The sequence below is a fragment of the Linepithema humile genome, chromosome 6 (assembly GCF_040581485.1).
Source record: "Linepithema humile isolate Giens D197 chromosome 6, Lhum_UNIL_v1.0, whole genome shotgun sequence".
Classification (NCBI taxonomy): Eukaryota; Metazoa; Arthropoda; class Insecta; order Hymenoptera; family Formicidae; genus Linepithema; species Linepithema humile.
The window spans coordinates 17,513,350-17,527,160 of record NC_090133.1 but is presented as its reverse complement, the minus strand read 5'-3'; the positions used below and the strand labels follow the sequence as shown (position 1 = coordinate 17,527,160).

The window sequence follows — 13,811 nt, the reverse complement described above, 5'->3', positions numbered from 1 at the left end:
AAAGGTAGTGTGCTTAATGTTGGTATTGGAAATGTATAACATGAATATCGATTGTTTAAGTATTGATGTTCTTTACTTTTTCTTTTTAATGCGCAGTAGTGATGGCAGAACAGGGATGAATTATTAAAGTCATCGCGCGAAAAATGAATCTAACAAATTTAATAATATATTAAATCTGTGAGATATTAGAAGTTGAGTATAGTGAATTAGTAGAACTTAGTAATACGATTGACATCTTTGCAATATAAATTATTGATGTCAATAAATATTTTTGTTTATATTGATGATCAACTGTAAAACTTTCTTTTTGTAGCCTTTGCCAATCGATAATCATGTTTTAACGAAAATATATGGCGGATCTTAAATGTGTCGTTTGGACTATAAAACTCAACTATCTCTTTTCTCATGAGATTACTGTATCTACGATGCCATTAATTTTTATTAGAAGCCCACTTCTAGAAGATTCTCGGAACAATTTACTTTTTTTTTGAAAAAAATTGTTAGCGTTTTTTTTCAATTTTAATTCTATTGTAGAGTGAAAAAAATCGTAACAATCTAACATAAGTATTAATCTTAAACATGCAAAATTCAAGGTTTTTTATAAGTTTGTGTTATTATGTATACTATTTCATTATTGTTAAAAATATTACATTTTATACACAGCTTTTTTTTTAATTTTTACTCTACAGAATAAAAAATATTTTGCTGCAAACATTAATTGATTAAATTTACTTTTTGAATATTGAAAATTTTAATTAATAAAAATTTTTAGTACAGGCGGGGAATAATGAAATAAATATTGCGTCAATATTGATTGATTTTGTAAATAATATTTATTAGATAATGTGTGCTTACGAGTATTAGGTAACATAATGTATTCTAGGGTCCTTCATAGAAGGCGTACAAATCATTGTTCCAGCAATGTCTTCTAGATTAACGTAGATAAAATCACCGCCGTTGCGATCGTCTTCGTCCGCTGTTCGCGAAACTCGCGACTTTGTTACCAAAGTAATATTTTCAATAATCGACATTTAAAATCGAATCAGTTTTGTTCACCGAGGTCTCAGATTATTACCTTTCGCGTTTATCGACCAAAGTTCGCACGATTACCTAAATTGATTTAATAACTTGGCCTATAACGCCGTAAAAAGGCGTGTAATTCATAATATTTGCAAGCTTCATTTTCGAAATGTCTCTTTAAATATATTTCTTTAAACGCTTACTTTTAATTCGTAACAATCTTTTTTATTTATATATATGTTGCTAAAAATTCAACAATCGTAATCTATTAATAATAAGAAATTGAGTAGAAACGCTGTTGATTCATTGCTAAATTGGCTTATAGTACAGTATCGTAAAATTGAATTTTATAGCAGAGCAAGCGCGTCTAATTAATGCAAAGCCGCTTAATCGCGAAGGGCGTATTATGCTATATGCTTCGATAAGCCAATGCGCAAGTTTAAGAGAAAATTCTTTTGCAAACAGCCGCCGCGATAAGGATCTGACCTTACTTATCCACGAATACGACCTCGTCATAAATGATACGATTCGATTTTATTGCCGCAATTCATGCGCGTCTACGACGATCGACTCGACGTTCTTCCGGATCACTTCTAACATCAAACCAACCGAAACACCTAAAATTAGTTTATACACGATCTAAGTTTACCTTTCTCACTCTCTAACTAAAACTGTTTTCAAGTAAATGTATCACTTGTAAATATTTCCCTAAGTTCGTCGGAGCCGGCGAGCGCGCGCCCGAAAAACGCGGCCCGACATCCTTTAAAAAATTTTCAATTAGTTCATTCCTATTCTCTTTACATTCTCTCACGCTAGCTCTTTCTCATTCATACACTTGCACTTCTTCTTTCCGCTTCTTTTGTTATATACAGGATGCTTCTAAACTATCGCCAACTAATTTTTGTAAGAATTTTTCAATTAATTTGATTCGCAACTTCTCAAATGAAAAAGAAAACAAGTGTTTTCTTGTTAACAAAATTTGATTTTTTAGTTTATTTTGGGAATATTACTTTAACAGAATTTTAAAATTATCGCAATATCTAATATTTTGCAATATCCAATATTTTATAAAGACTAAAAAATAATGAAGACAGATTGAAAATAAATAAAAGAAATCCGTAAGTGAAAAGATGGCGATAATTTTTTTGGACATCCTACGTATATAGTATATATTTATCCGTTCTCATATAGATAATAGCAAGTGAGTTAGTCTCATGCACGTTTTATGTCCGCAAGTACATCGATGCCTAATTTGCGTAGATATTAATGTAATTACGCACATATCGGTATATATTTATAATTACGTTCATATAGGTTGCCATGTACATGTGTATCTATGTTTCTTTTTTTTCGCACTTTTTCTTTTCCTTTTTCTCTCTTCTCTCTCTCTCTCTCTCTCTCTCTCTCTCTCTCTCGTTCGCTCGCTCGCTCGCTCGCTCGCTCGCTCTCTGATTGTGTAGGTGTGTATATTCGCGTATATATATATATATATATATATACTATATTTCTTAGGTAGTAAGTATCAATAGTGTCTCTTGTTTATAGCATTAAGAATTAATTTATTAAAACTTTCTCTATCATCTTCATATTTTCATAGTCTCTTTAATATCTGGCCGTGCATTTCTTTTCGCAACGTTAAATGCATTTTCGTCGCACGGATCTCGCAAATTTCTCTCTCTCTCTCTCTCTCTCTCTCTCTCTCTCTCTCTCTCTCTCTCTCTCTCTCTCTCTCTCTCTCTCTCTCTCTCTCTCTCTCTCTCTCTCTCTCTCTCTCTCTCTCTCTCTCGCCCCGCCAAGTAGTTAAATTTTTCTAAAAACTTTTACACACTGTATATAGTCATCGAACAGCTCGAGGCATCCTGCTGATTGTACTTGTATTTGTTGATAATAAGATTCCCTTTAAACGCCTCCCACTTTACCTCGAGTTCTCGCAAACGGCGACGTCTTTTAGAACGACGTTTCCAAAGTGCTCCAACTCGCGATCGTCACTTTTTTCTTAAGGATTCATCTCGAGCGTTCGACAAAGCGATAAATCGCGAATGCGAGCGGGCGAAAGTTTTACGTCGTATCTTTGCCGAAGTTCGCCATGAAAATTTACAGCTACCCTGTCTCGAACCAACTTGTTCGACTCTTCGACATCGATTCGACTTCGTCGTTTACGTCGGTGACGATCGACGTTACTTCGCTTCGAGAATCTTGATGTCGAGAGAGTCTAAAAGATATATTTCTCGTAAACTGAAATTATTCTTTTATTCGAATAAAGCGTGTGAGATTCGCGTAAACTTGGCTGGTGAAAAGATTTATACGGCCAGCGAATTTCAGCGACAACTAGAAAACGTGTTTGACGAGCTTAGCGTCATAGAAACTGATTTTTCCTGCACTTGCATTATTGAAGCGTCGTGGAGCGTAGTCCGGAGAATTCCCGTAGGACATTTAACTTTTCAAACTAGCAACTTCGCCGAGATAGCGGATGAAATCGGTAGAGATGTTTGTTTCCGCTCGCATTGCTCGATGTATCGACATTCGACCGCAAAACTTGTTTCGCGGTAAGTGGTCGGGAGTACATTATTCTCGCCAGACGAAGTGAAAAATCGTAGCTACGGTCAGAAACGTGCTGCGTTATGGTCTCTCGAGTACAGTTGTGAACTGATTCGCTCTTTCTGCCTGCTATACAAAATATCTCGAAACTACCAGTATGTATTTCGATGACAACTGTATCATGTTCGCGTGCGGAGATGACTTTTCTCTAACAAAAATTTCATGGAAAGCTATTATGTTGCAATTCTTTGCACCAAATACTAATAGATACTTTATCAAAGTAAAACCAGAATTGAATTTAATTTTAAACATAATTTTATTATCTGTTTTTAATTTTGAAGCTCTGTTCGTCAGTGTTTCACGATAAAATAACTAACTGATGTATTTTAATATCGCAAATATTTGACATTTTTCTTAGCTTGATCTTTCATTGAAATATATTCTGGTGGTTTTGAGATACCTTGTATGTACACTTCAGACATATTCTATTTATACACGCGTCTTATCCAAATTCGCCCGTTGTTGTGCGTTTAGACATGTCATTATTAATTGTATATAATATAATAAGTATAATATTATTAATCTGAGTTTCTAGGCAGTTGTGTGTTTATGTTATACACGTTAAGGTTTATATAGCTAAGATTTCTCTTTCTCTTCTCATCGCGCTGACTTTTTCTCTTTCTGCCTCTTTTTCCGATTTTCCTCCGGTCACATCATCTTAAAAAAAATTAATTCTACGCACGTGTAGTTGACCGCCCTACTTGTTAGATTTTACAAAATGAACACGTTGATCTATCGGGAGAATAATGATCGAGCTGTTCGAGAAAAGAACGTTTATGTTCGTATTTCTCTTTTTTTCTGTTTTTTATCAACTGGATTTTTTTATATTGCAAGTAATGGCGTAAACGTAAGCTGTAACGTTATTACGAAGAAAATGAAAGTCGAGAATTACAGATTGTCGAAACGATACGAGGCACGGGATATATTGATAAAATTCTACAAATAATTGACATTATTCGGATACGATTCTCGCGTCCTCCTTCTCGAAGCGCTCGAAATTATTCCAGTTTTTGACAATATGTCTTCTCTCTCTTTCTCTCGTCTTGCTCACATGTGTTGCTCACTCATACACACTCAAAATGATTATCTAGGTTCTTCCCGCGATTCGAGTCGGTTTTTTTAAATATTTATCTCGGCGTTTGTTCGCGTCTTCACGCGAAGAAAGGATCTCGTAAATTATTTATAAAGAATAATATGAGGACCGCGTTCATCTTTAAACGCAGTTCAATTATTAGGGTTTACATTACGGAAACGGAGTTTACACTATGGAAAGAACGGTATGTATGTGTCTTTCTGACGTCCTAATCGGTGGTATTGAGCAAAGTGCCATAATTACGTACTCGTTAGACTTACTCCATACGAATTAGAAATTATGCGTATCCTCCTATTGGTCGTTTATGCTACTTAACAGTAGACTATCTGGCGGTTACTTGCGTTATTGCTGCTAAGATGTATGTAAAAGGGAGCTGCATTTCGCTATGGTTATCGATTAATCGTAAACTTTTTTTTTTTTTGTCATTTTGAATTTTCATTGTATTTGCTAGATCTCTCGGAGTAAATGCATGCTGATAGCTGTTTATTTCAAGGGAAAAAGGAATTTGCGTTTCTTGCTAAATCGAAATTCGAATGTTGCCGTGGGAAATATAGCCAACGATATATCTTTGCGGATTAATAATTGAGTCCTTTAAACTCATGTTTCTTTTTCACGTTGCAAAAGCAAATATGTTTTTTCTCGTCAAAAGCCTAGTTTTTTGACAGTTTGTGCGGACGAAGATCTCGTCGTTCGTGAAATAGCCGCCGCGAGTCGTCGAAGGCATCGATTGTTTTTACAAACATGTATATTCTTTCACGTTACAAGAGTGTTTAGTACATATTTAAATGTTTCTCGCAAATGTACGAGATAGATACCGTGCTATGTTTCTCGTCGTCTTTGTTATGGATCAATTTTTTGATGCCGTTACCACATTCAATGCAATATTATAAAGTCATAATCGGAAAATCTCGGCGTATTGACGAATGCGCACACTTCTCGCAATTCGTTTGGTTAAGGCGGTACAATGGTTAATTGAACTATAGATAATCATGATGTACGTATAGGAGATATTTATCAAAATTCTTTTAGCAAACTATGCTGTTGTAAAATTATATATGTATATATATAATCATGGCAATTTAAAGTAGTATTAAAATTTTAGAAATAACTTTTCTGGTACTATTATTAATTATTTATAATGTTATTAATATTTTCTTCCAATTCTTTTTATATTCTGCAAAAAAGAAATATGAAGCAGAAATCTTTTGCAAGATTTTTACTATACTAGCAATCTTTCTTTACGCGGTTGCATGCAGATATTTATAGAACCATGATTAGTATATATATAACAAAATACGAAATTAAAAATTAGATATACTACGAATATTTATATAAACTAAGGGTTCAATGAATCGTTTTATTTTCCTGAGGTTCTGAATACATCCTTCAAATATCGCCTATCACTTGTTATTGAAAGGTTATACGAGAGAAAGTCACAAAGTAAATGAACATTTTCTGATTCGGAAATTGAAAAAGTTCCTTTATATTGACTTTCCCTTGTAAGAAGCAATCTATATGTAACTAAAACCATTATTATATCGCTTTAATGAATCGCTGAGCGTAACGCACCCATACCTTCGATTCGCAATAATCGTACGATACATTATCTCCCTTCAGCGCCTCGATTTTTTTTTAGATGGAAGCACGAAAGTTTCACGAGGCCCGCGGAAAATATCACAGCTCTGAGGGAAGTCACGAAACTATCCGCGACGCGTTTAAGAGTTTGTTGGTCGTATAGTTATTTTGAAAGTGGCGTGGGTCCAAGTTTGACACACCTTAAATTCTAGAATATAAATTCTTGCAATGTACTTTCGCAAGTTCTACTTTTGAAAATTATTATACGCCACTTTCAGAATAAACAGCCTGCGTAGCGATAACTTTCGAAGGATATAGGTCGCGTTACGTGTTGTATATGATTTGTCAAATCAACATTTTGTTTTCGAAGCACTTGTGGCTATAACAATTACGTAGGACGATTCAGGACGACATTTTGTGCAATCAGTGCAGTAAGATGATGAAATTCAAACAAAATTATGCGCATTCTGCAATCCATTATACTCTGGAATGTTTGTCAGATATGTGAAAATATTTTGATATCAAATCATTCGTAAAACCGAGAGAGAAATTAAAAATTAAACTGTTGCAACCGGCAAATTATCAACTAAAAATTGATTGTTGCATCTTTGCTATGAAATTGAGGGTAACGTCATAATGAGCCAAGGTTTTCGTCAAGGTTCAACGTGGCTTGGCAGTGTTTAATATCTGCAACGAGTCGACTCGCATATTACGTAAGCATCTGTAATCATAACCAAGCGGCATGAAATAATATGGTAGCATCCATGAAATAATAAGCTGCGTGTTCAATAGATTTTTAGAATAGTTGACATATTTTGGTGACTCAATTGAATTTCTCTACGTATAGCATGTAATGTCTTAATATTTTTATCTTTTTTTGAATATATTTATCTTTTATTTTTTATAAAGTATACTAAGTCAATTTTTAAAAGAGAAGAAAAATGGCATCGACTCGTAGTTCGCGCGAAAATTCGATTCGTTGCGCTGTTAATTACAGAAGCCGTAAAGCAAAGTATTTTCTTTTTTTTTTATTGACACATGGGAGCTATTTTCGAAGTTTTAATTAATCACTAGAAATTTAGTATCTTTCTCACACTCTCAATTTTCTTTTGGAGATTTCATTAAATTTGCACATCATAAGCGCACTTTGACATTTACAAAGCACATTTCGAAACTACACTGACAAACACCATCAGTGATGGATTCATTAACGAATTTGGAGTCATATCTCCTTAAAAACTATCGAAATATTAATAACTTCTCAATTATAAGTAATTAGATATGAGTAATCTCTCGTATATTATCTTTAAAGGGTACAAATACATAACGAAATCTTATCTAATGTTTAATTTTAAGTGAACTTTAAGCAAAGTTTTTATTTAATGTTTACTTATCAAGTTAGTTAATGTTGCAAATTGAAAAAGTGTAGCAAATTTTTTATTTAACTATGTTTCCAAGGAAAGATTAACTGCAAAGAATTTAGATATATAAGTTTGCTGTGGAGAGTTTAGAAAAACTATATATATTTTATTTTAATGAGCAGATTGATATAGTAAAATACGAAAAAGTATAAGATTGATAAAATCTTTTTGGAAATATGATTGCGTCTAAAAGAGAAATGTATAAGCATGAATGAAAATAAGTTTGTTTGTATAGAAAACGTAGGTAGTACAAATACTTAATTTGAATTTTACACTATAATGATTGCGATTTTTGTGAGATGAGAATGAGTCCAAATATCCGGAACGGTTTCTTTTAAATACAATAGTATTATTAATTTATCTAAAAATGATAAAAACTTAGCTATTCTCTTTGATTGGTGTATGACAGTGATGTTTACGTTCGTTCTCCAATCGAAGTATAAAGAACGGTATAAGTGTAAGTGCCTGAGATGATAATTGTGCTGCATTCGAACGTGTATTTCGGCTTTCGTTTTAATTCATTAATTTGTTTAAAACGCGAGAAATTGTGTAGGATTAATCACCTATATTTGTCACGTACAATCTGTCCATAGTCTTGCACATTTAACGCTAAATGTGACTGTCTGGTTCTGTATTTTATTAATTTAACATATGAATTTCGTATCGATATTAAACATGATATGAGAATCAGACGGCCAAAGTTGGTATTAAATGTGCGCTGACAACGTGAGTCTTTATCTTTTCGTAGAAAGTCTTTTTCGAGGATCCTTCCAATCTTTGCGATTAACCAAACAATTTGAATAATGCATCTTTGTGAATTTATTTTGACGGATCGAAAATTGCAGCTTATAAAATAAAAATTATGAAGCTGCGATACTTTCAAACTTTCGTGTTTTCTGATTATCACTTATTTAAGTTAGAATATTCGGCGTGCACACGACGTATCTAAAACGTATGCTGGTATACTGCTCGTAATGCGAATTGCAAAATAATGATTAAGTATTTAGATATGTTAAGTTCAAAGTCTGGACGGAAATGTCTGACAAATGATCGTAAAATTATGCCGAATAATTTGCAAGGAAAAAAATGTTAGAAACTGTCGTTAATCTTTCTTTAACGTTGTGACATTGCTAATTCTTGTATTACAAAATTAAGTGACGTTTATGAGAGGAGAATAATTGTGTCTGAAACAATTTGTTATCGCAAACAGCGTCGATCCTAAGATTTTCTTGCAAGCGGTGTCGTAGACAAACGGACTTGTCGCAAAGGTGTTTCCGAAGGATCCTCGACGCTATTAAGTTTCGAAAGGACCGTTCGCATTCCCGTGCTGAATCTTCGTCTGTCGTTAAGGCGCGACATAGTTCCTGAAGTAGAAGTAATCGGCAGTTCTTTCGGTGTGGATTGGTTGGTCATTTCCGTTGGAGATATCCGTGGAGCCTTTTGCAAAATGATCCTTTGGCGATTCGGGGCACGCGTTTTCACAGGCTCCAGTAATATTGCGATACCCGTAGGATCTTCGGCGATCGCGCAAAATCGGGGAATCTTGGCACGAGTGTCCTCAAAGAGGATCAAGACGCGCCGTAGACGCAGGCCGAGCTGTCCGGTGGACTGATCTTTTCCACAGGTAACACCGCCGCTCTGTGCCACTCGTCGCGTACCTGTTATCGAAAAAGATAGTAATCGCACTTTGTGGCAAGGTAGAATTCTGCTGACATTCTAAAATAAGAGACGGGATTAAGCGCGAATAAATAAAATTGCAACGCAAATGTTTGATCCGAATGAATCCACTTGTTAGAGATTTGTAAAAGGTAAAAGTTAAATAGCAAAATAAATTTTCAGCGCATTTTCTACTTTTTTAAAACAAATATTAAATTTTGGTATTCTTCAGAAATAAGCTCTGCTTTTAAGAATTTTATTAATTGTTTGTTATTTCTCTTTTTTGTTATTTTAATTTTTTACGTTATTTAAAATTATCTGTATTCCGCGTAAAAAGAATTTCAGCAACAAATTCGCGAAAACAGGAGCAACGAGTTGTAATGCGTACAATTAGCTTAGCGTGTGTGTAACAAAGAGTGATAAAACTTTAAGCGTCCAATAGCAATAAATTTAACGCGCGCGCGATTAATCGTAGTCAGATATCCGGAATTACGAGTCGCGTTAGAGCTTGTCGTCGCGTAGGATCATGTGTTTTATTCGAGTAAGCAACTTAAACGCTTTTCGTTTACAACTGCCGTAAATGGTAATCGTAAAAACAGTAGCTCTGCATTTCGAAATGTACCTGTTCAACTTTTGCGAATACCCTCAGTAAATTGAGGCCGGCTAGTTTCTTGATGTCCTCCTCTGTCCACGTAGGATCCTCTAGTAGGGTAGCCAACAATTGCGGATACCTCGAAACATCCTCTAAGCCCGTGGGAGTGCTACAAAGGGGACAAATCTCGTGAGGGTTTAAACAATCCTAACTTTGCGAATTTGAATTGACATTCAGAGAACGATGATGAGTTCACGCGATTGCTGCGTCTGACGCGTTATCTTTTTATTTTTGCAAGAATACTAACTATGTTATATAATCGAACAATTGATTTGTTTATTTTGAAAATGGTGTGAGTTACATTTTTAGTTAAATCAAGAGTTAATATTTAATGGTATAAAACAAATTTTCGATATTTCTAGCTTACGTATTGCATTCTCAATCGAGATGCTTTCACGTATTATTGCAAATATACACAAGTATTCGCGACCAGTATTCTAATCAATCTAATTATTCCTGTAATTAAGCACCAAACTTAAGTATTAAAATGTTGACTTGGTATAATTAGTTTGCTGTACAGCGAAATTAAATCAAGCATTATACAATGTAAGTTTAAACATCGTTATAAAACCTGTGCCTTTAATAATGTATTTAGATGCTTTTATGGCAATATTTCGCTAATATAAATGTAAATTATACTTTTTATTGTGTCTAATGTAATAAAGTATTACAAACCACATTAAACTTTAAATTAGAGTAAGTTTTGAAAGGAGTGTCATGATAAAAAAAAATCACGGAAAATTACGTTAACAACGATATATTTCACTATGCATTACGAGAACTATCAGAGGTACTCTGTGAAAGTTTCATGGCTGTGAGGAACAAAAGCAGTTCCTTCGGCATTGTTTCTTGCACCCCCCGTAAAATTAACCTCCCGGGACTCATACCCTTTTCAAAACAAGCGAAGCAATTACACTGAGTGTTGTAAAAGTGGAACTGCTCAAGTGGGTTAAATACATATTTACGCGAAGGTACAGAATTCATTGAGATTTGCATCATTTGGCGAGATTAATCGCGTAAATGTTATCGAACTCGGCTAAATTAATTAAATGACAGTGCAGTCTCTCAGAATGTCTCTGCCTCTCGCGTGAAAATAGCGAAAATATAATTACAAATTTATCCCGTCGAAACCCGCTCCGATCCCGACGTGATCGATCCCCGCCACCTTTCGAATATGATTGATGTGCGCTGAAACAGTATATGGCTTTAATCATTTCGTCGTAGTATGCGGCGGCGTCAAAAATATTTTATTATAAATATTTACATGCATGCGCTGGGTTTTTCTTTTTTTTTTTTGTACCCGTGGGACTGAAATGTGACTAGGGAATAAAGCGGTTATGAGGTAGCGCGCTTATGAGATTGTCATGCATGCATGGGTAAGATAAAATATGTTGTTATTATCATGACAATGAACTTCTTAAATATTTGCGAGCATTAAAATGGAAGCAAATATATATTCCCGGATGAGCAAGATAAATTGGTAATTTTTGCAAAATTAAAATAGAGGTCTTCCGCGTTTGAGGAATATTGAACGAATTTATTTTTAAGAGTTTGTAAAAAATGAAATTTGTAACGGGAGAAGTCTTTTGATGCAAAATACGATAAGTATGGTAATTGCGTTTGTCGCATGCAATATCGATATGGTACAATTCGTTCACAAAGCTTAATACAGCACCACGTATAGCGTTGTACGTACCAATAACGTCTTTTATGGTAGCGGTGCTGTTGCATGTTATGAAGTAGGTATAAAAAGGGACCATCGCCACTCCGCCATTCTTTGCCTGCGAACAGATGCATTAAATCATACACGTGGCGATCGTATTTTTCTCGACACTTAAACCAATGATATGAAAATATTATAGTGACATTGTGCATTTGCAGTAAAGTCAAACTGTAAATTATTTTGACTACTAAAGTATATTCGTGAATATAATGCTATAAATAAATATTATTCGAAATAGCATCTTAGAAAATTAAAAACTATAAGTATATAATTATTACAATAGATACTGTCAAAAGAACAATTTAAAAATATGAGGAGCGCTAATTTTTATTTCATCAATTTATTTTTCTTACCACCACTTTTAAGGGATGCTATCGAGAAAATTATTTCAAAGAACACAGTTATCTATTCCATACCCAATCTCGCTTAAACATGGGCAATGTTAATTAGAGCAGCAGGACAGCGCGCGGTTAATAATACGTTACCGGACAAGCCATCCGGCTTAGATCGCTGTTACTCATCCTCTCGTTCTGCGAGTATAATTAAGGGAATATTGATCGTCTGCGGAAGTAAAGTTCGGAGATGTTAGAATGACTTTAAGAAGTCGCGGAAAACGTTGGTTAATTAATTAATAACTTCCTTTTTTCTTGGAAGCAATTAACCATTTTTTACGCGTATTATCTTATTAGTTGGTGTGTTTCAAAAACGAAGAAAATTTGTGAAAGATATAATTTTTTAAGAACAAGTTAATTATTATTTTATTTGAATTGTTTTTGTAATTAAATATATACATTTCTCTAAAACATTATCATGATGGAGAGAATAATGGTTCCATGAATAAATGAAATATTTTTAAAATAATTTATATTATTTGAGAAAATCATATCTGTTAAAAAGCAAGTCAGAATCCTTTTAATAGCTTATAAATTTACACGAAATGTTCCAAGTGCCGAGTTAATTGATAATAAGATGAATTTAATTTCTCTAACTTAGAACTTTGCAAGAGCTCATCGTCAGTTCGTCAATCGTTAATTGACGGGCGAGAATATGGCATGGGAATGGAATGAAATTTTAATGAAGCGTCGCGTTTAAGTCCTCGCTCGGCCAACTGTTACGCGATTAATGAGACGTCAATTATTATACCGCGTTTATGCTTCCCGCGAATTTAATTGTTGAGGAAAAATTTCGGTGCTGGTTGAGAGGACGAGATTAGCGCCAATTGGATTAGCGCCAACCGCTGGTTGGTGGGTAGGTGTGCAGAATTACCGATAATAACACGGATTAAGCTCCAAACTTCTAACACACACTCGCGCTATTTTGGCGCGTTGTTTCCGGATGCCGCGCTACTCGGAATCGTTTTGACATATCTCCTACGAACCACGTTCCGTCGATTGCGAATAGTTCGCTATTATCTCATTATTTGAACTCGAACAATTCGCACGCTCGATACTTTGTGTGTTTGCTAATATAGATCCCGCGTTCTTGCACGCTCGCACCGAATCCGTGCGCATTTTACAACTTCGTGGATTACAAACTACTCTCCTATCGCGTTCGATTTGCACGCGGCTGGCTTCGCTTCGCTTGTACTCTACAAATTTAATTTCGACGTTACGCATCTCACTTCCAGATATCAGACCTGTCGATAAAACTTGCGTTTAATCACCGGCACAGCTCGTACTACTTTCGTTTTGCATTCGCATTTTTTTTTATTTTCCTTTTCATACACTCGAAAGATTATAAAAAATAATTCGACAATATATATTTTGGCATGTATGTTCTTATATTTTCATGAACTTTATTATATTATACTTTATACAATATTATATATACTTTTATTTTTTTATTATAACTTTTTAACCGCAATTTTCATTAATTAATTAGTTCAAAATTAATTATAGTATAATTTCAGTAAATTTTTATTAAAGCTTTTTTGTGCCGTAAACAGTATTCGTAAATGTATCTCTTATGTTGTCAATTTTTTTATTTATTCTGTTTTTCAAATATGCGTATAATGTATCGCGATTTTGCGGTCAGTTGTCGCACGCTCATACCAACTCGTCGCAACCGAGATTC

The 13,811-nt window shown here is 34.3% G+C and overlaps 1 protein-coding gene and 1 long non-coding RNA gene across 3 annotated transcripts in view; one reads left to right on the top strand and one right to left on the bottom strand.

The window, feature by feature from the left end:
- LOC105674746 (uncharacterized) overlaps positions 1–13,811 on the top strand; it is a 282,873-nt gene that overhangs the window by 26,883 nt on the left and 242,179 nt on the right. The window lies entirely within an intron of this gene.
- Positions 815–13,811, bottom strand: part of LOC105674721 (dipeptidase 1-like) — a 123,105-nt gene continuing 110,108 nt past the window's right edge. For both annotated transcript variants that reach the window (XM_067357035.1, XM_067357036.1), the window contains exons 10-13: positions 11,712–11,796; positions 11,128–11,203; positions 9,986–10,124; positions 815–9,365 (exon numbers count right to left, since the gene is read on the bottom strand). In XM_067357035.1, coding sequence (XP_067213136.1) covers positions 9,276–9,365; positions 9,986–10,124; positions 11,128–11,203; positions 11,712–11,796 — 390 coding nt within the window. In that variant the 3' untranslated portion in view covers positions 815–9,275. The remainder of the gene's footprint in view (positions 9,366–9,985; positions 10,125–11,127; positions 11,204–11,711; positions 11,797–13,811) is intronic.